This window comes from Nematolebias whitei, chromosome 13 (genome assembly GCF_014905685.2).
Source record: "Nematolebias whitei isolate Nwh7 chromosome 13, NemWhi1, whole genome shotgun sequence".
NCBI lineage: Eukaryota > Metazoa > Chordata > Actinopteri > Cyprinodontiformes > Rivulidae > Nematolebias > Nematolebias whitei.
Window position 1 is genome coordinate 1458876 of NC_056510.1, and position 22801 is coordinate 1481676.

The 22801-nt window shown below is 46.6% G+C and overlaps 1 protein-coding gene across 1 annotated transcript in view; it reads left to right on the top strand.

Moving 5' to 3' along the window:
• The window catches only part of fer1l6 (fer-1 like family member 6), a 101165-nt gene that overhangs the window by 76545 nt on the left and 1819 nt on the right, over positions 1-22801 (top strand). Inside the window, exons 38-44 of the mRNA XM_037687125.1 lie at positions 17884-18026; positions 18464-18552; positions 18647-18745; positions 20667-20787; positions 20864-20984; positions 21054-21211; positions 21332-21432. Coding sequence (XP_037543053.1) covers positions 17884-18026; positions 18464-18552; positions 18647-18745; positions 20667-20787; positions 20864-20984; positions 21054-21211; positions 21332-21432 — 832 coding nt within the window. The remainder of the gene's footprint in view (positions 1-17883; positions 18027-18463; positions 18553-18646; positions 18746-20666; positions 20788-20863; positions 20985-21053; positions 21212-21331; positions 21433-22801) is intronic.

Below are 22801 nucleotides of genomic sequence, written 5' to 3' on the forward strand. Positions count from 1 at the left end.
CCGTGTGAGCAGATGAGCACGCATGAACACAGCAACATGAAACAGATCAGCAGCAATATGAAGCAGATCAGCAGCAACATGAAGCAGATCAGCAGCAATATGAAACAGATCAGCAGCAACATGAAGCAGATCAGCAGCAACATAAAACAGATAAGTAGCAACATGAAGCAGATCAGCAGCAACATGAAACAGATAAGCAGCAACATGAAACAGATCAGCAGCAACATGATGTGATTTTTCACAGTGATTCTCCTGGTTAGAGATTCATGAGTCTAACAGCCTCAGGGTAGAAGCTGTTCCTCAGTCTAGTGGTTCTACACTTAATGCTCCTCAACCTCCTTCCTGAGGGGAGCGGGGCAAAAATTGTGTGTGCTGGGTCAGTGGGGTCCTTCATGATGCAGGTGGCCCTCTTCCTGAATCTGGATGTAGTGTGTTTAGGTGTGTTTGTTCCTTCTGAAGTCCACGACCATCTTCTTCACATTGATGTGAAGGTTAAGGCTCCAGTATACCCGCGCGTCCTGTCAGCCACACGGAAACTGTGAAAACTATGCGCAGAGGGTTGAGACTTCATACTCAAGCATCCCTGCCTGAGCGGCTGCAGAGCAGCTTCACAGACAAGGGCCGTTTACCTTCGGGTCAAATTGAGTTCGCCGATTGGTCATTTGCTGACACGCCTACTGGATTTATTGACAGGTCGCCAAAAAAAAAAAAAAAGAAAGCTGGCAGCTCCAGCCGCAGCAGTGTTCTGTGTTTATATGTTGTTAATAAAAAGTTCTAAAAAAAAAACAGGGAACACTGGCCCTGCAGTCCACACATCAGAGACCAGCCCACCAGGAAATCTCCAGACCCTCCTGCAGTCACTCTGGACATGATTTTTATTCGCTCGTGACAAATTCCTTCATTTCTCACAATTTCAGTCATGGCTTCAACGAAAGAGGAGGAACAGATTGCTTGCTTCTTGGAAAAAAAAACAACAACAAAAAAGGCCAGATTAGGGATGAAGAAGGGGAGTTTAATGCATTGGTGTTGCATACAAAACGTTGGTTACGTACTGTAACCCCAGATTCTATGAGTATAGGCGTAGCCCTTTAAGGCTGTCGCTTAGTGGGTTTATCCCGATATGCAAAGCATCGCACTGAAAAATTTAGTCCACGCCCACCTGCTGTGTGGGCCCCACCCGGTCCATATAAATTACGTTAAGAGCGGGAAATCGACTCCCAAATAGCTTTTTCTTCAGCCATTTAGGAGCCAGTGAGGCCCGACGCTTAAAGGGCTACGCTTACAGTATACTCATAGAATCTGGGGTTACAGTACGTAACCAATGTTCTATTTCGTATAGGCTTCGCCCTTTAAGGCTGTTGCTTAGTGGGTTAAGGGCGAAGCGGATGTTGTCCTCGCCTCACTGGGTCCATTCGAACATCGTATGAAGCAGAAGCTTGCCCAAAAAACGTCTTGTCACTCAGCTCCCCATGTGCGTCATTACGCATTGCGTAATTATGTGTGCCATGCACAGACGCTGTTGTGTAACTATGCGTTCTGAATGCATGAACGCCCTGGAAAACTTCAACGGGGAGGGAAAAAAGCTGAAAAGAGCCATGAACCAACCGGTTACGGCTGAACCGTATGAACAGATTAATAATAACAGGAGAGCTGATTATTAATCAAATGAACTGATTAGTGACAATAGAACCAAAATAACAATCACACCTGTGACTGATACCAACATCTCACACTGTAATGCATGCCGACAGATGTGAGTAAAACGGAGTACCATGAAACAACAATATTCATTCTGTAAAACACTAAAGACAGAATGTGTCATGGAACGAGCCGTCACATTATGTAGATAAAAGTGAATAAATGAGCAGGGTGTTGACCACGCAGCCGCAGTGCAAATGTCCTGCATTGACATACCAGTATGCAAAGCAGTCGAAGATGCGATACCCCTGATCGAGTGTGCTCTGAGGTTGACAGGAGGCTCTAAATCTGATGCTCTGGAGGCTTCAGAAATGGCCTCACACATCCAATGTGACAAGCGCTGGGTGGATAACGGTTGACCTGTAGATGCATCTCTATAATGCACAAACAAATGTTGACGCATTGCAGCTGTGCACGCTATGTAACACGTCAACGCCCGCACCGGACAGAGGAAATGAAAAGACGCTACTTCTTCTGATCTGTGTGTGAAGGGGGGGGGGGGGACCCCTCCAACGATATCGCTCTTGATTTAAAAGAGCTCGTGATGTTTTTAGGCATAAAAGCTGGGTTTGGTCTTAAATCAGCTGAGCTGCCGTCAGCCTGAATTCTGAGACATGACGGAGCGACAGAGAGGGCAGATAAATCACTCACCCTCTTAGCAGATGTTAAAACCAACAGCAGGGCTGTTTAAAGAGACAAGAATTTAAGTGGAACCTGATCCAAAGACTCAAATGGAGCTTTGATCAGGACCTGCAGGGCCAGTATTAAATCCTACTGTGGAACAAGTGGGTGTGAAAACAGGCCTGCGTCGCTGTACACCTTTTAGAAAATGCTTCATCAGCGGATGATTAAAAACCTGTTCTGTCTCCGAAACCTTTCGTGGCAGGAAGAGATGTCTGCAGCATATGTTTTAATCGTGCTGGACGCCAAATTTCTGTCCATCAGCTGCTGCAGAAAAGACAACATGCCACCTAATGGACATGAGGTGGCCTCTACACCCTTCTCTGTACACCAGCGCTGAAAAGCTGTCCGCTTTGATGTACACAGCGCTGTGGTAGATGCAGCACGTGAAAACAGAATTGTGCCCACTACATCCTGTGGGCAACCCATCCTCTCTAAGCGGATCCTTTCAGCGGCCAGACCCACAGGTGCTGGCCTATTTCTGGGTAACTCCTGGTCGCTCCTCCTGCCTGGAGGAGAGCGTCCTCCCTCCACGGCAGTTTCCACAGGCGCCCCGACAGCAGGCGTTGCAGGACTGGGAACCATGGTGCGTTCACGCGTTCGGGGGCCACCAGGAGCTCTCCTGGTTGACCTCACAGGTCGTGAGCTGTCAATCCCTCCTCCTGAACTCTGTTCAGGAACCGTAAAATCAAAGGAGGTGGAGGAAACACGTACAGAAACATTTTGGGCCATGGGCTGTGGGCAAAAGCATCCACCCCCAGTGGTGGTTCGTCTCTTGGGCTCAGAGAAAACCATAATTGACACTGAGCGTTTCTCGTGTCACAAACAGGCCCACAGCTGCTATTTCAATCCGAGTCAAAATGCTCCGTCAGAGGATGATTAAAGGTTGTTCTGTCTACGACAACCTTGAGACAAGAAGAAAACATGGCTGTAGCATACGATAAGCGTGCTGGACACCAGATTTCTGTCCATCGACTGCTGCAGAAAAGGACAGCATGTCGTACAGTGGACATGAAGTGGCCTCTACGCCTTTCTCTGTACCGCAGTGCTGAAAAAACTGACCACTTGATGTGAACAGTGCTGTGGTGGTTGTAGCACGTGAATCCTGAATCATAAGCACTACATCTTGAGAGAGATCCATCCTCTCAAAAAGATCCGCACAGTGGCCAGACCACAGGTGCTGGCCTAATCTGATTAACTCCTGATCGTTCCTCCCGCCTAGAGGAGAGCGTCCTCCCTCCACGGCAGGATCTACGAGCGCCCTGATAACAAGTGTCGTAGGCCTGGGAACCATGATGCGTTCACGCACTTGGGACAGAGGAGCTGCCAATCCCTCCTCCTGAGCTCGGTTCAGAAAACTGTGATACCAGAGGGAGAGAGGAAGGTGAAAAAGCATTACGACCATAGGCTGTGAGCAGGCACGTCCACCCCAACGGTGGATAGTCCTGTGGCTCCATGATAATTATAGTTGACATTGAACGTTCTCTCATGTTGCTACACGTCCACAGGCACTGGCAGGATTTCTGCCATGTCTGAGCCATAGCTCTGGGTGGAAGGTCCCAGGTCCCCGTGCCACAAAGGACCGTCTTTGGACATCACATCCGTCCCTTGTTTGGAATACATGAGATGTATCCTACTCTAGTGGAGAGCAGATTGGGTGTGCCCCACACAGCATCTGTCTCACAATGTGGCACATGGGTTGAGCGCATACATCTCATGCTAGTATGTATGCAACAGTCACTGCTGTCTGTGTGAATCAAAAACCCTGATGATTCTGCAGTTCAAGATCAGTGTTGAGTCACATTCAAAGAACCCGTGCGACACTCCAAAAACATTTAAATGAGCTGCTGTGTGGAGAACCACAGCGCCCCCACAGCTTGTTAAATGTGTGTGCCTCTGTGAAAACTGACATGTGTGACGTAGGTCTGCTGACGGAAAACAGCTGATATCACTCAACCGGTTCACGTGAGTTGCACTGCTGCCTCCTGTCTGTACAAACTGCTCAGCAGCAGCAGGTGTCCAGATAAAGCAGAATTAGAGCGGCTCGGGCGCATAATGGAGTGTTGTTTCTCACAGTTCAAAAAATTGACAAATCTAGAATAAATCTCATCTTTCCAGTTCGTTGGGACCAGGAAGTGATGAGAGAGGGACCTTGCGTTTTCCTCTCCTTCTGAGACTCTAGAAATAACATTTAAAACAGAATTTCCTGAACTTCTGCGAGAGGGGACGGGATCTGTTCAGAAATGGCAGAAAACGTCACAGAGTTCCTCCACACCGGGGTTTGAGCTGAACTACAGCGTGAATCCCCGGATGAAAACGGTTCGCCCATCCGTCTGGAGCGCGCGCTCATTGCCACTCGTTTATAAGTTATAAAGCGGGCACGCATTTATGTTGTGAAACTCACATGCATGCTGATGTGAGCTGGTGCGCGCTGAGTGAGAAAGAAAACATGCGCGCCCCCGAGCATGCAAATCGTTGTGCGTTTGCTGCGGGACGCAGCTCATGTGTTGTGCTCACGTTGTGTGCAGCTGATCCATGTAAACGTTCGGGGAGCGGGTGCACATATGAGCCGACGTGCCCTGAAGAGTCGTGTGTGTACGCCCTCATTCATGCGACGCCTTAAGCCAGGATTGCCGCGGGTGAGGCGAGGTTACCACTGGCTCGGTCTGCAGAAACATGTTCATTCTTGGCTGCGAATCACGTGAACTTTTGAGTAATTCCACGAGCTGCAGTTTTAATTCAGAAACCCTTCTTCGAGGATGAAGGAGCAGAGATGCTGTGAGGCTTGTGAAACTGCTGACGCCGCGGGAGCGCGCGTTTGACACCACTGCGATGAAAAACGCATGCCACTCCTGCCGAGAGCGAGATACGTTACTGGGCTCGTACCGCGGTCTCACGTTAACGTTGACGTAAACGGCGGGCGCTGAGAGCTGCATGCGCGCTTTGACACCGCTGACAGTGAATGAAAACAACCTTAAAAAGGCTCATTTGTGATGAGTGTGTGTGATGGGGCACTTGTCTGATAATCCATGCTGACAGCCTGGCTAAAAAACACTTCATCATAAAATGATGTTTATTTCACATCGTGTCATCAACACACCTCCAGCAAACCGACACCTGGTTATCCTCCCTTGAGCTCTGTTTGTTGTCCTGGAGGGCCCCCTATTGGCGAAGTCCGGGAAAAATATGAACTTCCGGATGCTGTGGACGTCTGACGGGAGGGGCTGGCGTAGCAGAGCTGGGGAGGCGTTGTGCAGCCGTGGAGCATCTTGAAATGATCTCTCGCTGATGAAAAGAGGACCTCCAACAAGCTCCTGCAGCTGGAGTGATGACCGACACGACGCTCTCCAGGAGGGAATGAGCAGCGGGGGGCTGCAGCTGAGCGCCGCCTGTCCCGGAGGAACCATCCGATTCACTCCGAGGGTCGGCGATAAGATGAAAATTACAAGATGGCGTTGTCCAGCGTGTAGCGACCTGTCACTGAGACATATTCCTCAGCGCTTACCTTGAAACAAGACTGCTCGTCAGCTTCTCCTCGGGGAGGAGAACTCACCGGACGACCAGAGGTCGACTGCCGGGCCAAGCATTCTTAACAAAGGTTGGTCATCTACACAACTTTCCTTCTTCGTTCTACTGACAGTGCTATTAGCTTGCTGAAGAAAAAATGGGAGCCGATTTCCCGCTCTTAACGTAATTTATACGGACCGGGTGGGGCCCACACAGCAGGTGGGCGTGGACTAAATTTTTCAGTGCGATGCTTTGCATATCGGGATAAACCCACTAAGCGACAGCCTTAAAGGGTGAAGCCTATACGAAATAGAACAGTCAGTTGCTTGGCAGTTTATTGTGTGACACTGAGTACAGGTACGCGGTCGTAAAACATGAGCTTTGCACAGACATGCCCTGTGGGCGTCCGCTTTGACTTTAATCCGGTATGCGTAAACCTCTGTGGACTGACATACGCCCAAGTATACTGGGGCCTTTAGTCTTCTCTTTTCATTCAACCTTTATTTAGACAGGTAAATCCCATTGAGCCTCGAGGACTCATTAACAAAAGAGAGACCTGATTTCAACAAAGAAAGATGACAACAATGGACAACAGCAACAACAATAAACAATTATAAAAAGTAATACTGCAGGTTGGTTTTTTTTTTTTTACCAAATAGGATGGCTAAAAGAAAAAGGTAACAAAAAAAAAAAAACAGCTAGATTCTAAGGCGAATGTAGAAAACTAAAAACAGGAACATGTCTGCGTTGGTCCCTGCCAGGAGTCCAACAGATTATTAAAGCCACTTAGAGAGGTCAAAGGTCGAGAGCTTCAGATCTTTTTGTAAGATATTCCAGGAAACAGGAGCGGAGTAGGAGAAGGCCCTTTTGCCTAGTTCAGTCCTCAATGAGGGAACACTGCAGGTAATAATGTCCTGAGAGCGCACGCTGTAGCTGCACTCACACAGAGACATGTAGGAGGAGATGTATGAAGGCAGCAGACCAAGAAGTGATTTAAAGATGAAAATGTACCAGTGAGAGAGTCTGTGTGAAGTTAATGATGTCCAGTTAACCAGTGAATACTGGGTGCAGTGGTGGGTATGGTAGTTACAGCCAGTTATGAATCTTAGTGCACCATGATAGACAGCATCCAACATCTGCAGGGTTCTTGTAGGAGCGTTCATGTAAATAATGTCACTGTAATCAATGGAAGGAAGGAAAGTCACAGATACAAGGCGTTTTCTAGCATTCAGGGTTAGACAGGATCTGTTTCTGAAAAAGAAACCCAGTTTAACAGCTCTTCTTGCACCAGCTCTCCAGGTGTTCCACCTCCTGCCTGTAGCTGGACTCATCGTTGTTTGTGATGCATCCCACCACCACTGTATCATCTGAAATATTTACAATATGACAGCCTGGATGGGTAGGTGCACAATCATATGTGAGCAGAGTAAACAGGAGAGGGTTCATCACACAGCCCTGAGGAGAGCCAGTGCTGAGGGTTATGGTGGAAGATGAGAAATTGTGGATCCTCACAGACTGTGGTCTGTTTCTTAAGAAATCTAGGACCCAGTTGCAAATGGAGGGGCTTAGTCCTGGTGTGAGTAGTTTGTCCATCAGGGTTTGAGGGATCATGGTGTTGAAGGCAAACGTGAAGTCCACAAAGAGCATACGGACATAGGAGTCCTTCTGCTCCAGGTGGGTGAGTGCAGTGTGGACCACAGAGGAGATGGCATCTTCTGTAGATCGATTCTCGTGATATGCATATTGGTGAGGGTCCTCGTTGATGTTGATGGTTGTTTTGATGTGGGTCATGACCAGTTTTTTGAAGCATTTAGTGAATATCAGGATGAGGACTACTGGCCGGTAGTCATTCAGACCAGTCACTGTAGAGCTCTTTGGGACTGGGATGAAGGTGGTGGTCTTCAGGCAGGTAGGAACTGTTGCCAGCGTAATTGAGGAGTCAGAGATGTCGGTCAGCACCTCACAGCTAATTGGCACAGTCTTTCAGCACCTTCCTGGGGATTTTATCTGGGCCGGTTGCTTTGTGAGGATTAATCCTCCTGAAAGAACTCCTCATTTTGGCTGAGATCACGCTGAGAAGCTCTTCATCTGGTGGTGAGGTGAGTCTGGTGCTTAGTGGTCTGTTTGGGTCTTCAAAGCATGCATAGAACTTGTTGAGGGCATCAGGCAGTGATGAGTCTCTAGGGTATTGTTCACTCCTGCCTTTATAATCTGTTATACACTTAATGCCCCTCCACATGCTCTGTAGATCTTGTGAGGTGAATTGACCCTGGATCCTCTGTGCATAAGTGGCCTTGGCCCTCTTAATGCCAGCAACCAGCTCTTTCCTTGTCCTTCTCAGATCCTGGGAGTTTCCAGACCTGAAGGCAGTGTTCCTGGCTTCCAGCTGGGTGCGCACCTCTGCATTCAGCCTGTTCGGGTAACTCTTAATGGTGGTGACATCATCAGCACATTTACTAATCTACACCAGAAGTGAGGTTGTGTATTGCTCCAGGTCTAGCGCCCCCTCACTGTCAGCAGCTTCTCTGAAGACCTGCCAGTCTGTTTGTTCAAAACAGTCTTTCAGTATGGGGCCACTGTTTTAGATCCAGATTTAACTTTCTTTTGTACCGGTCTGGAGCATAGCGGGGGAAGGTAAGCAGGAGCTAGGAAGGTTGAGATGTGATCAGAGAATCCTAGGTGGGGACGGGGTTCGGCTTTGTATGCATCTTTTACGTTCATGTAAACACGGTCCAGCGTGCTGTTTCCATGTGTTGGAATGACCACATGCTGGTAAAATCTTGGGAGGCAGTCTTTTAGAGTCACGTGAATAAAGTCTCCAGCTATTACGTAAAGAGCCTCAGGGTGTTTGCTCTAATGATCATACAGCTCCTGCAGAGCGTCGGTAGCATTAGCGTCCGGGGCTATGTAAACAGCTGTTATGAACACTACTGTGAACTTGCATGGTAGCTAATGTGGTCAACATTTCACTGTTACCTGCTCCAAAGCCTTGGGGCAATGACAGTTTATCAGTGTGCCATTTGTGCACCAACTTTTACTCATGTAAATGCATACTACCCCCCCCACACACACACACTCCCACCCTTGCTGCCTAGCTCGCTGCAGCGATCCGCTCGAAAAAGAGTCTGTCATCCAGCTGGAAGGCTGAGTCTGGCATGTCGCTGTTAAGCCATGATTCCATGAGGCAAAGCACCACATATTTCCTCATCTCCTCTGAGGAGCCCACTCTCAAACGAAACAAATCTATCTTGTTGTCCAATGAGCGGACGTTCGACAGAAAGAGAGAGGGTATCAAGAGTTTGCCAGTTTTAGCGTTAGCTTTTATCCTCAGTGTATCTGTTCAACGTTTGTAGCAACAAAAAAAAATTATCCTGGGGCTTAAAAGATATATAACTGAACAAATAATATGTGTAATGTGTAATATCCTAATATGTGTCAAAATATGCTGAGAGGAAACAGGTAACAAAAACAACAAGGGCCCTAAAACACCTCTGTGAAGCATTGTAGGCAAGAGGAGTGGAAGAAGTAACAGAAAAAGGTTGTTCTGACAAATATAGAGAACCCTCCTTTAAAACAGACCCTGATACATCCACCAGTCAAGCTTCATGTAATGATCAATGGTATCTAAAGTTGAGGTCAGTAAAACATCAGAAAAACACAAAATGCTCCATAACAAGGCAAACTCTCACAGGAGCTGTTTGAGTGGGATGAGTTCTGCGGGAGTCAAATTAAAAACGATCAAAAGGATGTATTTATCCAGAAGAGCTGAGGGCATGTGAAAGCAACAACTGTTTCCAAAATCTTAGAATTAAATGGATATTTTGACAGTGGTCTGAAAACTTCTAGAAAGAGAAAGGTCAAGTTATGTAATGACAAGTTATGTTAAGGGATTTTAAACAATGGCTAAGTTCGATGCAAAAATCAATGCAGACATGTTCCTGTTTTTAGTATTTTACCGTTTTATAAAGTAGCTTGTTTTTATTTTGTGTTATATCACTGGGATTAACCTGTCTAAATAATGGTTGAATAAATATGACAGGTCTCTCTTGAAAATTAGTCCTCGTGAGTCAATGAGACTAACCTCTCTCTTAAAAGATCTGAAGCTCGCGACCATGACCTCTGTAAGTGACTTTAAACATCTGTTAAGTTACTGGGAAAAACCAATGCAGACATGTTCTTGTTTTTAGTTTTCTGCACTGTCCTACAATTTAGCAGTTTTTTTGTTACATTTTCTTTTAAATACCATTTTATTTTCACTTGTTAAAAACAATAAAAATCTCAATTTGTACGCATCCTTTATGATTGTCTATTATTGTCTTTGTTGACTACTGTTATCATTCTTTGTTAAAACCAGGTATCTCTTGTAAATGAGTCCCCGAGGTTCAATGGGATTAATCTGTATAAATAAAGTTTGAATGTTTCTTTAGGAGTAGGTGGATAACAGAAAACAGAAGTTCATAGTACTGTATACCCTCGATCTGTACTATACCTGGGGTTAGAGGAGCCTGACCTAAGTTATACCCTGGGTATACCATGTCCAAAGCTAATTTATACTCCAGGGTATAAATTGGCCTAGGCCTGTTTATACCCCTCAGGCCAGATTATAATCCAGCAGTGTTGAGTTATTAACACAAGAACTACATAACTTTTCAACATTTTATTGATGGTTCAGCTTTGTCAGGTAAATTAAAGTCGCTCATATCATTGATAAGTGCGACTTCACTCGGCAAAATAGGCATAGACATACAAATTTAAGTTTCCTTTTTTTTTTACAGATCAAAACAAAATAGCAACCAAAAGTACAATCAAGAAGAATAGTAGCAAAAAACAGCTAGATTATAAGGCGATTTAGGAAAGTAAAAACAGGGACGTGTCTGCATTGGTTTCTTTACCAAGTTTTCGACATGAGGCTTAAAAGAGAGATGCGAATCGACCAAGACAGCCAAATATTTGTAAGAATCAACAAACTCAATAGAGACACCATTCAAAGATAAAATAGAAGGAAGAACTGCTGGGACCGACTTCCTGTTTGAAAACAACATCCCTTTGGTTTTATCAGCATCTAGCACCAGTTTGAGACGGAACAAATCAGACTAAATGATGTCGAAAGCAGATTGTAAGAGCTGGAAAACTTTTGCAACTGTTCTAGCTCAACAATAAGGTCAAGGTTTTTTATTGTCATTCGCATCACATGTGGTACATGAGGTGGAATGAAATTGTGTACACATGGTCCCAGTTACATCCAACAATACCAAAGGTATAAACTGTAGAAGAAAACAGTATAAAGATCTAAGATATGAAATAAGAAATATGCTAAACTAAGAATATGCTCAACACTTAATAGTACAAAAGCTATACACAGAACAATAGTAGCATGAACATTCGAGCCTGTGTGAGTAGGTGAGTACGAATGAATACAGCTGCATGAAATAAATCAGCAGCATGAGATCAGCCGCATGGATAATCAGCAGCACAACTGTAAAAATTAACAACTGTGTCGTTGGCATAGAAATGTAAGGATGCATCAGGAATAATCTGACCTACATTACTTATGTAGATTGTGAAGAGGGTGGGTCCTAAGACTGAACCTTGTGGTACACTCTGGACTCTGCAGTCTACACTCATCTGCAGGTCAGAGGTCACCTTTTCAGGGATGAAGATGTTCACATCCTGCATAGAGAGGAATGATGTTTGAGAGAGGAGTAAAGGAGGCCATCTTTGTGAAAAGAAACCATCCATCATTAAACAGGGGCGGAGCCTCCGGGTTCAACTGTCCCCCTCTTACAATGTTGTTATTGCTAGTATCACTCAGCCTCCTGTGAATAGTAAACAGCCATCAGGGTGCTAATGATCCATTGCCAGGCTGATGATCATCCTTGATCATGTGAGCAGCTGGTATTTGGTTGTCAGCAGCAAAACTGGTTGATCCACTCTGGGAAGGTGCTATTTATAAGACTGAGCTGAATACAGCACCTCAGACTGAAGAAGTCTTTCGGATGAAAGACAAAACGTTTCTACAATTTTTTGTTTTTTGAACCCGTCCAGAGGACCAGACTTAACTTTTTTAGATTCCTGGATTGTTGAGCATGCATCAGGATACTTGTAGTACACTGTTGTTAACAGTTAGCTTTCCCGCTTTGTGGGCAGGATCGTCAATCCAAAGTGTATTGTAACAGGTTATTGTGTTAGAGCCACTCTGCCCATTGTGGTCCTTAACTGCCCTATTATTGGACTTCAATTTCTTTAGCTTACACTGGCACTGCTTATAGGTCCGGGTGTAGCCATGCTGTGCCATCATCTATGATATTTCTTGGTAAATGCACTCATTTCTTGTGGCGCTATTCATTAACACAATCAGAGAGGAATTGGACGTTCAGATGTAATTTGCAGTTCTATTTTGTATAGGCTTTGCCCTTTAAGGCCTTCGCTTTAGTGGGTTTATCCCGTTATGCGCAGCATAAGCACTGAAAAAATTTAGTCCACGCCCACCTGCTGTGTGGGCCCCACCCGGTCCGTATAAATTACGTTAAGAGCGGGAAATCGGCTCCCATTTTTTCTTCAGCGAGCTAAAATAGCGCTGTCAGAAGAACAAAGAAGGAAAATTGTGTAGATGACCAACCTTTGTTAAGGATGCTTGGCCCGGCAGTCGACCTCCGGTCGTCCGGTGAGTTCTCCTCCCCGAGGAGAAGATGACGAGCAGTCTTATTTCAAGGTAAGCGCCGAGGAATATTTCTCAGTGACAGGTCACTACACGCTGGACAACGCCATCTTGTATTTTTCCTCTTATTGCCGACCCTCGGAGCGAATCGGATGGTTCCTCCGGGATAGGCGTGCTCAGCTGCAGCCCCCGCTGGTCATTCCCTCCTGGGGAGCATAGTGTCGGTGGAGGGGGGCTGAGTGAATGCTCAACCCATCCCACCTCGTTTCACATCGGCGATCACACCGCTCCCGGCCGACGGCGCCCTCAGGGGTTGCCCGGCGTAACCCAGGAGGAGGCTGACATGAAAGGACCCTTTTTTACGTCCTACGCCTTTCCCGCCAGTTCGGATGATCCGGCGGGAAGGTTGTTTACTGGGCTCCATTCCGGCTCACCATCTTGATCCATATGGCCTCGTGCTCCCAACAGGACGTCCTACGGGCGAGGCCACAGACGGGTTCTTTCCTGGTAGATTGGGGGAGCTGGTCTCCACAGTCCGCACCCATCTCCAGAGCAGGGGTTCACTGAGCGGAAAGTCCCTCCGTGCCCTCTGGAGCCGAGCCTGATGGAGGCTTCATTGGAGTAAGATGTTCGAGATGGACCAGCGTCTCGTGCCTCCGGTTAGCATAACCGAGACGGTGACACCGCTCTCCAACTGAGCTCACCAGCATGTGTTCCACACGGCTGCAGCAAACAACACGTTACGCTGTTGGCGTACATGTTCAGAGGCGAGAAGAGATGGTGGCCCTCTGTCCTTCGGCTCACTCCGCTCTCGTAGCAGCTGCTTGCTAACGACGCTGCCACCCCCTGCAGTACGCTCAGTCTACAGGTCAGCTGACGTCATCCTCAACTGGTGCGCCTCTTTTGCTGTCTGCCGCCCCACATCGCAGCCGGAGAACTAGGTCCCAGAAGTTCTCCTGGCCCGTCACTCCACCTTCCTCTCAGGAGAGATGCAAGAGTCCGTTGGTGATCCTCTTTTCATCAGCTAGAGATCATTTCAAGATGCTCCACAGCTGCTCCATGGCTGCTCAACGCCTCCCCAGCTCTGCTACGCCAGCCCCTCCCGTCAGACGTCCCCGGCAGCCGGAAGTTCTTTTTTTTTTTTTCCTGGACTTCGCCAACAGGGGGCCCTCCAGGACAACAAAAAGAGCTCAACGGAAGGTAACTAGGTGTCCGGTCGCTGGAGGTGTGTTGATGACACTGCGAAATAACATCATTTTATGATGAAGTGTCTCTTAGCCAGGCTGTCAGCATGGTTTATCTGACAAGCGGCTCCATCACACACAGTCATCACGAATGAGCCTTTCTTAAGGTTGTTTTCATTCACTGTCAGCGGTGCCGATGCGCGCCCCCGCGGCATGAAAGTGCGCACGCAGCTCTCAATTTTCTGAGCTGTGAGAAAGAACACTCCATTATGCGCTCGAGCCGCTTTAATTCTGCGTTATCTGGACACCTGCTGCTGAGCAGCTTGTACAGACAGGGGGCAGCAGTGCAACTCACGTGAATCGGTTGAGTGATATCAGCTGTTTTCCGTCAGCAGATCTACGTCACACACATTTAATAAGCTGTGGAGCCGCTGTGGCTCCCCACACAGCAGCCTTTTAAATGTTTTTGGAGTGTCGCACGGGATCTTTGAACGTGACTCAACACTGACCTTGAGCTGCAGAATCATCAGAGTTTGTGATTCTCAGACAGCGAGTGACTGTTGCATACATACTAGCAGGAAATGTATGCATTTTTTTCAATCCATGTGCCACATCGTGAGACAGATGCTGTGTGGGACACATCCAATCTGTTCTCCATTGGAGTGGGTACATCTCATGTATTCCACCCAGAACTAGGACTCAGACACGGTAGAATCCTGCCAGCATCTGCAGACGTGTAGCAACACGAGAGAACGCTCAATGTCAATTATAATTAGCGTGGAGCCATAGGATGATCCACCGCTGGGTGGACGTCCTGCTCACAGCCTGTGGTCATAATGCCTTTCATCTCCTTCTCTCACTCTGGTATCACAGTTTTCTGAACCGAACTCAGGAGGAGGGATTGGCAACTCCCCTGTCCCAAGTGCGTGAACGCATCATGGTTCCCAGGCCTACGACATTTTTTATCAGGGCGCTCGTGGAACCTGCCGTGGAGGGGGGACGCTTCCCTCCAGGCGGGAGGAACGATCAGGAATTAATCAGAATAGGCCAGCACCTGTGGTTTGGCTGCTGTGCAGATCTTTGAGAGGATGGATCTCTTGCAAGATGTAGTGCGTACAATTCAGGAGTCACGTGCTGCATCCACCACAGAGCTGTTCACATCAAGTGCTCAGTTTTCCAACGCTGCTGTACAGAAAGGCGTAGAGGCCACTTCATGTCCACTGGAAGACATGCTGTCTTTCTGCAGCAGCCGAAGGACAGAAATCTGGTGTCCAGCACGACTATTGTATGCTGCAACCGTGTTTTTCTTTTGTCTCAAAGTTGTCGTAGACAGAACAACCTTTAATCATCCTCTGACGGAGCATTTGTCTAAGATTGATATAGCGGCTGTGGGCCTGTTGTGACACGGGAAACGTTCAGTGTCAATTATGCGCTTCTCTGAGCCCATGAAACGAACCACCGCTGGGGGGTGGATGCGTTTGTCCACAGTCCATGGCCCAAAATGCTTCTGAACGCGTTTTTTCTCCACCTCCTCTGATCTTATGGTTTTTGTACCAAGCTCAGGAGGAGGGATTGACAGCTCTCCTGGTGGCCCCGAGCGCGTGGGTGCACCATGGTTCCCAGTCCTGAAACGCCTGCTGTCGGGGTGCCCGTGGGAACTGCCGTAGAGGGAGGACGCTCTCCTTCCAGGCAGGAGGAGCGACCAGGAGTTACCCAGAAATAGGCCAGCACCTCTGGGTCTGGCCACTGAACAGATCCGCTTAGAGAGGATGGGTTGCCCACAGGATGTAATGCGCACAATTCAGGTTTCTCGTGGTGCATCTACCACAGCGATGTACACATCAAAGCGGACAGCTTTTCAGTGCTGATGTACAGAGAAGGATGTAGAGACCTCCTCATGTTCTTTAGGTGGCATGCTGTTCTTTCTGCAGCAGCTGATGGACAGAAATTTGCATCCAGCACGTTTGAAACGTATGCTGCAGCCATCTCTTCCTGACATGAAGGTTTCTGAGACAGAACAGGTTTTATCATCCGCTGATGAAACGTTTTCTAAAAGGTGTACAGAGACGCAGGTCTTTCTCACACCCACTTGTTTCCAGTGGGATTTAATACTGGTCCTGCAGGTCATGATCAAAGCTTCATTTGAGTCTTTGGATCAGGTTCCACTTAAATTCTTGTCTCTTTAAACAGCCCTACTGCTGGCTTTAACATCCACTAAGAGAGTGAGTGTTTTGTCTGCCCTCTTTGTCGCTCCGTCATGTCTCAGAAATTAGGCTGACGGCAGATCAGCTGATTTTAGATCAACCCAGCTTTTATGCCTAATACATCACGAGCTCTTTTAATCAAGAGCGATATCGTTGGAGGGGTCGTCCCCCCCCCCCCCCCTTTCACACAGATCAGAAGAAGTAACGTCTTTCTATCTTCTCTGTCCTGTGCGGGCATTGACGTGTTACATAGCGTGCACAGCTGCAATGCGTCAACATTTGTTTGTGCATTATAGAGATGTATCTGCAGGTCGCCCGTTATCCACCCAGCGCTTGTCACACTGGCTGTGCGAGACTATTTCTGAAGCCTACAGAGCATCAGAATTAGAGTCTCCTGTCAACCTCAGAGCACACTCTATCAGGGGTATCGCTTTTTTGACTGCTTTACATAATGGTATGTCAATGCAGGATATTTTGCACTGTGGCCGCGTGGTCAACACCCTGCTCATTACTCGCCTTTATTTAGGTGATGTGATGGCCTGTTCCATGACACATTCTGTCCTTAGTGTTTACAGAATGAATATTGTTGTTTCATGGAACTCCGTTTTACTCACATCCGTCTGCATGCATTACAGTGTGAGATGTTATCAATCACAAGTTGTGACTGTTATTTGATTTTATTGTCATTAATCAGTTCACGACTATTGTTACCAATCAGTTCATCTGATTAATAATCAACTCACTTGTTATTATTAATCTGTTCATACGGTTCAGCCGTAAACCGGTTGGTTCATGGCTCTTTTCAGCGTTTTTCCCTCCCCGTTGATGTTTCCGGGGCGTTCATGCATTCAGAATGCATAGTTACACAACATGCGTCTGTGCATGGCCACATAATTATGCAATGCGTAATTATGCACATGGGAGCTGAGTGATTAGACTTTTTTGGGCAAGCTTCTGCTTCATATGGTGTTCGAATGGACCCAGTGAGGCGAGGACCACATCTGCTTCGCCCTTTACCCACTAAAGCGAAGGCCTTAAAGGGAGAAGCCTATACGAAATAGAACGTTGGTTACGTACTGTAACCCCAGATTCTATGAGTATAGGCGTAGCCCTTTAAGTGTCGGGCCTCACTGGCTCCTAAATGGCTGAAGAAAAAAGCTATTTTGGGAGCCTATTTCCCGCTCTTAATGTAATTTATACGGACCGGGTGGAGCCCACACAGCAGGTGGGCGTGGACTAAATTTTTTCAGTGATTATGCTGCGCATAACGGGATAAACCCACTAAAGCGAAGGCCTTAAAGGGCTACGCCTATACTCATAGAATCTGGGGTTACAGTACGTAACCAACGTTTTGCTGGGTGGGTCATCCAGTGATGTAGCACCGCTGGCCAATCAGTGGCTGCTGTCTGCCTATGTCGAAATCAGCAATTCAGAGCAGTCCGCTTGAAACCTGAAACCAGGCGGTCTCATAAACTGGGCTGAGTGGGTACTAGCAGTGGGCAGGCCCTTCACTGGTGAAGTATGGTGTGAAACCAATGAGAGTTGAAACATTGGCAAAGCTCCATAACCGAGAAATTTAACAGACTTCAATCCTAGTACTCTAAACATTTAGTATGAGGTACGATTATAGGTATATATGGGTACATAGATGGGTATATTTTGGCCTGGACTGGTATAGTATGGCCTAGGCTATTTTACACCCACAGGTATAGTTTGGCCTGGGACAGTTAATGCCACAGGGGAAGCTGGCCTGATACTGTTGCACTAGTGGTAATCAGAAGTAGCGACTTTGGTAACAAAAAATGGGGTCATCTTCATCAGCTACTGTGATGAATTTGTTTACTTGATTGTTTTTAAAGACAAGGTGGGTACATGGCTGCATCACAAAGAGCTATAGTTTCTTCACATGTTGATAGCAGTTTTAATTCTTGCACATGTGCGCACATCTCAGATGAACCTGTGGAGTCCTACGAGCACCTGTCTCTGAAGGTCCTGCATCGGTGGGCTGAGATCCCAGCTGTGGGGTGCAAACTGGTACCTGAGCATATAGAGACCAGAACACTGTACAACAAGGCCCGAACTGGAATGGACCAGGTATTTAATTATCAAAACTCACTTTCGTGATAAGCAGCAAGAAAAATATTTGTTAGCACATCTCATAAATCACCAGACAAAATTCAATGAAACTGTCAGAAAGTAATTATTAGAAGAGCATCTACAACTGAGCTTTTGTAGTCTACCTGCTTAAAGATGGCTGCCACAGCTACATTGAACCCAGTTGATAGTTTTGGTTTGACATAATCCATTGGTGTTTTTGTACAAACAAATTAAAAACGTTTGTTTTGCAGTTGCTGCTAGAAGACGAGAAATATGTGCCAGCCATGTGTTCATTTTAGTTTTGATATTTTTTTATGTAGAAATTAGTGTGTTGTTCTCTGATGTTATAAAAACACAGGTAGGTGAGTCTCTCTCTCTCACTCTCTCTCTCTCTCTCTCTCTGTGTGTGTGTGTGTGTGTGTGTGTGTGTGTAGGGTCAGGTCCGGATGTGGGTGGATATGTTCCCCATGGACCTGCCACACCCAGGACCTCCAGTAGACATCTCCCCAAGAAAACCAAAAGGGTGAGGCCCATTCATCTAACAGCATGTTTGCCAATTTTCAAGATGTTTTGTGTTAAGAAACAGGCACATGATGTTATGGTGTGTGTGCGTTCAGGTATGAGCTTCGTATCATCATCTGGAACACAGAGGATGTGATTTTGGAGGACACCAACTTTCTGACGGGTCAACAGTCCAGTGACATTTATGTCAAAGGGTAAAAACATTTATTTTATTTTGACTTGCCCTCTTTTTCTGCTGTTTGCACCAGTTGATTTAAGATGGAGAAGGCTTCATTCACGTTCCTCTGCTGAACTACAATATCCATTATTAAACAACTTCTGATCATACATACAGTTTCTGAAATGGGTGTTTTTCTGGACTGGAATCAGAATCAGAATCAGAATAAACTTTATTGGCATTGCACCGAGATACAACGCGAATATGTCCGTACAGTCGTCCAAAGATGGGCGGTGTGCACAAAGCTGCGGCTAAAATAATCAGTGTGGCCTTCTTATTCTTATTCAGAATAATATTTTGCTTAGATAAGAAAAGGAAAGAAAACATGAGGAGAGACGGTATAAAAAAAAGATCTCTCACTCCATGTCCTAGACAGGGCACGATTTGAGGCATCAAACAAACCTCCCACAGCAAAGCAACATAAACAGACATGATACATGAACATATAGGCGGTGAAAACATTGAATTTTTAAGGGAAAGTCGTAGCATAGTCCAGAGCCCCCCCTCAGCCATTGTCCAGATAAGAGGTGACGTTCATCTTCAGCTCAGTTGAGGTTCTGTCACATGTCCACGGCCTTGGGGAAGGGAGGGGTGAGGAAACAGTCAAAGCATCTTTGTTGTTTCTAAACATTCCAGGAGGAGTTGAGATAAGTCCGGCATCAAGGCCACAGTTTGGGTCAGGCAGAACTCGTAATTGTTGTTTCTGCCTTTAAAGTCTTGCTGGTACATATTCTCTGATGGAAACTCCAAAACAGCCAAATTGATCCTTTACTCCAAAAGTCGAGCTCACAGCTTCTCCGGATTATTCCACCATTCATGAGTGCTGCCAGGGAGATCACAGTCCTGATAACAGCTGCTCCAACTCCCTGTCACAGCTCCACATTCAGTCCGAGCACTGTCAAGCTTCAACACCTCCACACGAATTTGTAGACAACCAGATTCCACCGACCCAAACAGTAGATTCTAGTCGTCATCATAAATCCAATTTGTTCCTTAGAGTTCAGAGGGTCCTCCTTACCCTGACTCCTGTCGGGAGAAGTTGATCGATTTTGTTGAGAGACCAGCTGATCCGTCCAATTAAGAGGTATGCAGGAAAAAAAAGAGAGGCTTTTTTAAGGGTTCACAGGACAAAAGAGAGCAGCAGGGAAGCGGGTGGGGGGGAGAGAGGGAAAACACATCTGGTTTCACCGTAGAATAGCAAGAAAAAAAATTGAGCAAGGAACACAAGTAAACCGTAATGTTTTTGGTGCAAAGTGTTCAAGTTTGTAGGAGGTACTTTGTGGAGAAGAACAGAGGGTTCTGACATGGCAACCCAAAGGAACCATTCTTACACTGCCACACACCAGAATGGAAGTCTGTACTTTTTTCATTCATTCTTACAAGTGAGACCTGTTTGGACAGACAAAAACAGTGGTTAACTGGACACATGTAGGAGTTGGAGGCGAAAAAAATTCCTATCAGACTTTTTTCTTGGCTGAGAAAAATCTCTAAAATTGAAAAAACACCTCGCACAAACAAGCACGTTTACATAGACATTCTGCATCAGAGACGAGAGCAGTCAACAACGCTTATAGATGCTCTAGAGGTCACTGTAATCAGTCAATGTCCTCTGGTGAGATCCATAAACATTCTCGAGGTATGTCGAGAAATGGCCAAGAATAACCTCTATGAGAATCCAGAGTCCTGAAATGATGACACAAAGTTTATTCAGCTGGTTCATCTGGTTATCAGTTGGAAATTCCTTCACTTGTTTTTCAAGTTATCGTGCTCACATCAGGCACGGATGGAGGGTATTTCCACTCAACAATCAGCAGAAGTCTAACAGGATCTTTGAAGTACTTTACCTTCCAGTGAGGTGATCTAACCAAAGACACCTGCTGTTCTCTCATTTTCTGAAGCTGGCTGAAAGGACTGGAACACGACCGGCAGGAGACTGACGTGCACTACAACTCTCTGACCGGAGAAGGAAACTTCAACTGGCGCTTTGTGTTCCCCTTCAGCTACATGCCTGCTGAAAAGGTGCAGACACAATGAACCCCACAGTGGTGTTCGGACCCAGGAGCTCATCTCGCATGTGCTCATTCTTCTCTCCCAGGTTGTGGTCGTAAAGAAAAAGGAACATATTTTCTCTCTGGATAAAACCGAGCGGAAGCTCCCTGCCATCCTCATCCTGCAGGTGTGGGACTTCGAGACGCTCTCCTCGGACGACTTCTTAGGTGAGCGTGTGACTCTCTGCACGTGTACATGTCTGTGCATGTGTCACGGGTTTGACTGTTTGTGATCAGGCACTTTGGAGCTGGACCTACATGAATTTCCTCGTGGAGCCAAAACAGCCAAGTCCTGCAAAACCGACATGATGGCGGAGCTGGGTGAGAGGACCTCCATCTTCCAGCAGAAGAGAGCACGAGGATGGTGGCCTTTCCTGAAAACTGGAGAGCTCACGGTATCTACACCATCACACACACGCACGCACACACACACACACATGCACGTACACACGTGTACATAATTATAAAATCCAACACTCAAAGTCTGACCGAGCACACTTATGTCCATCCTCCAGGGGAAGGTGGAGGCGGAGTTCCATCTTGTAACGGCTGAGGAAGCTGAGAAGAACCCTGTTGGCAAAGCTCGTAAAGAACCGGAGCCGCTACCAAAACCAAAGTCAGTCCCAATACCGGTAGTCCGGTTCATTTTTTACCTAAAAAGCAAGAACATTCTGAGGAAAGATTTAAAATAATGATTCATTTTAAAATATTCTGACCTTTAGCTTGTTTTCACATCAAGGTGAGTCAAATAAAATTCTGACTTCCATTTTGGTGTGCGGCTGCATCGAAAAGTAAGAAAGCTCCCTGTTATAAATGGGGTTGCCAAGTCAAAATCCAAGATGTCCACCACCATGTGAGGAAACTGCGCTTTCTTGTTTTTATAATGGTTACAAGTATGGTATCTTCAAATGCTTGGGGTGCCTGAAGATTAATCTAAGGGGGCCCAGACCACCTTTGCCTACCATTGTAGTGTCTTGAGTGAAGAAGACTCATTTTCAAGAGAGACCTGTTTTATACAAACAAAATCACAGACAACAATAAAAGCAATCAAAACAACACACGTTGCTGGTAGTAAGTCGGACCCCTCCAGGGCTGCTCGTTGTCACAGATTCTGTTCATAAGTTTTATGGACAGAATTTCTCGGTGCAGCCAGGGGGTGGAGGGCGTCCAGTTCAGTGGTCTCAGGATTCATCTCTGCTCTTTGTGGATGATGTGGTCCTGTTGGCGTCATTGCGCTGTGGTCTTCAGCTTTCAGTGGAGCGATTCACAGCTGAGTGTGAAGCAGCTGGGATGAGAACCAGCTCCTCCAAATCTGAGGCCATGGTCCTCAGACAGAAAAGGGTGGCTTGTTCTCTTCAGGTCGAGGGTGAGGTTCTGCCTCAAGTGGAGGAGTTCAAGTATCTTGGGGTTTAGTTCACGAGTGAGGGAAGAATGGAGCGTGAGACTGACAGATGGATTGGTGCATTGTCCGAGGTATTGAGGGCTCTGTACTGGTCCATTGTGATGAAGAGGGAGATGAACTGTAAGGCAAAGCTCTCTGTTTACCGGTCAGTCTGTGTTCCTACCCTCACCTATGGCCATGAACTCTGGGTAGAGACTGAAAGAATGAGATTGTGGATACAGGAGGTTGAAATTAGTTTCCTCCACATGGGACTCTCCCTTAGAGATAGGGTGAGAAGTTCAGTTATCCTGGAGAGACTCGAAGTAGAGTCGTTGCTCCTTCATGTCAAGAGGAGCCAGTTGAGTTGGTTCAGGCCTGTCAAACTGGGAGGAGATCCCGGGGAAGACCCAGGACACACTGGAGAGACTACATCTCTCAGTTGGCCTAAGAACACCTTGGGGTCCTCCCAGAAGAGCTCGAAGAGGCTGTGGAAAGAGATGTCTGGACCTCCCTGCTCAAGCTGCTGCACCGAGACCTGACTTCAGAAGAAGCGGAAGATGGATGGATGGATGGATGGATGGATGGATGGATGGATGGATGGATG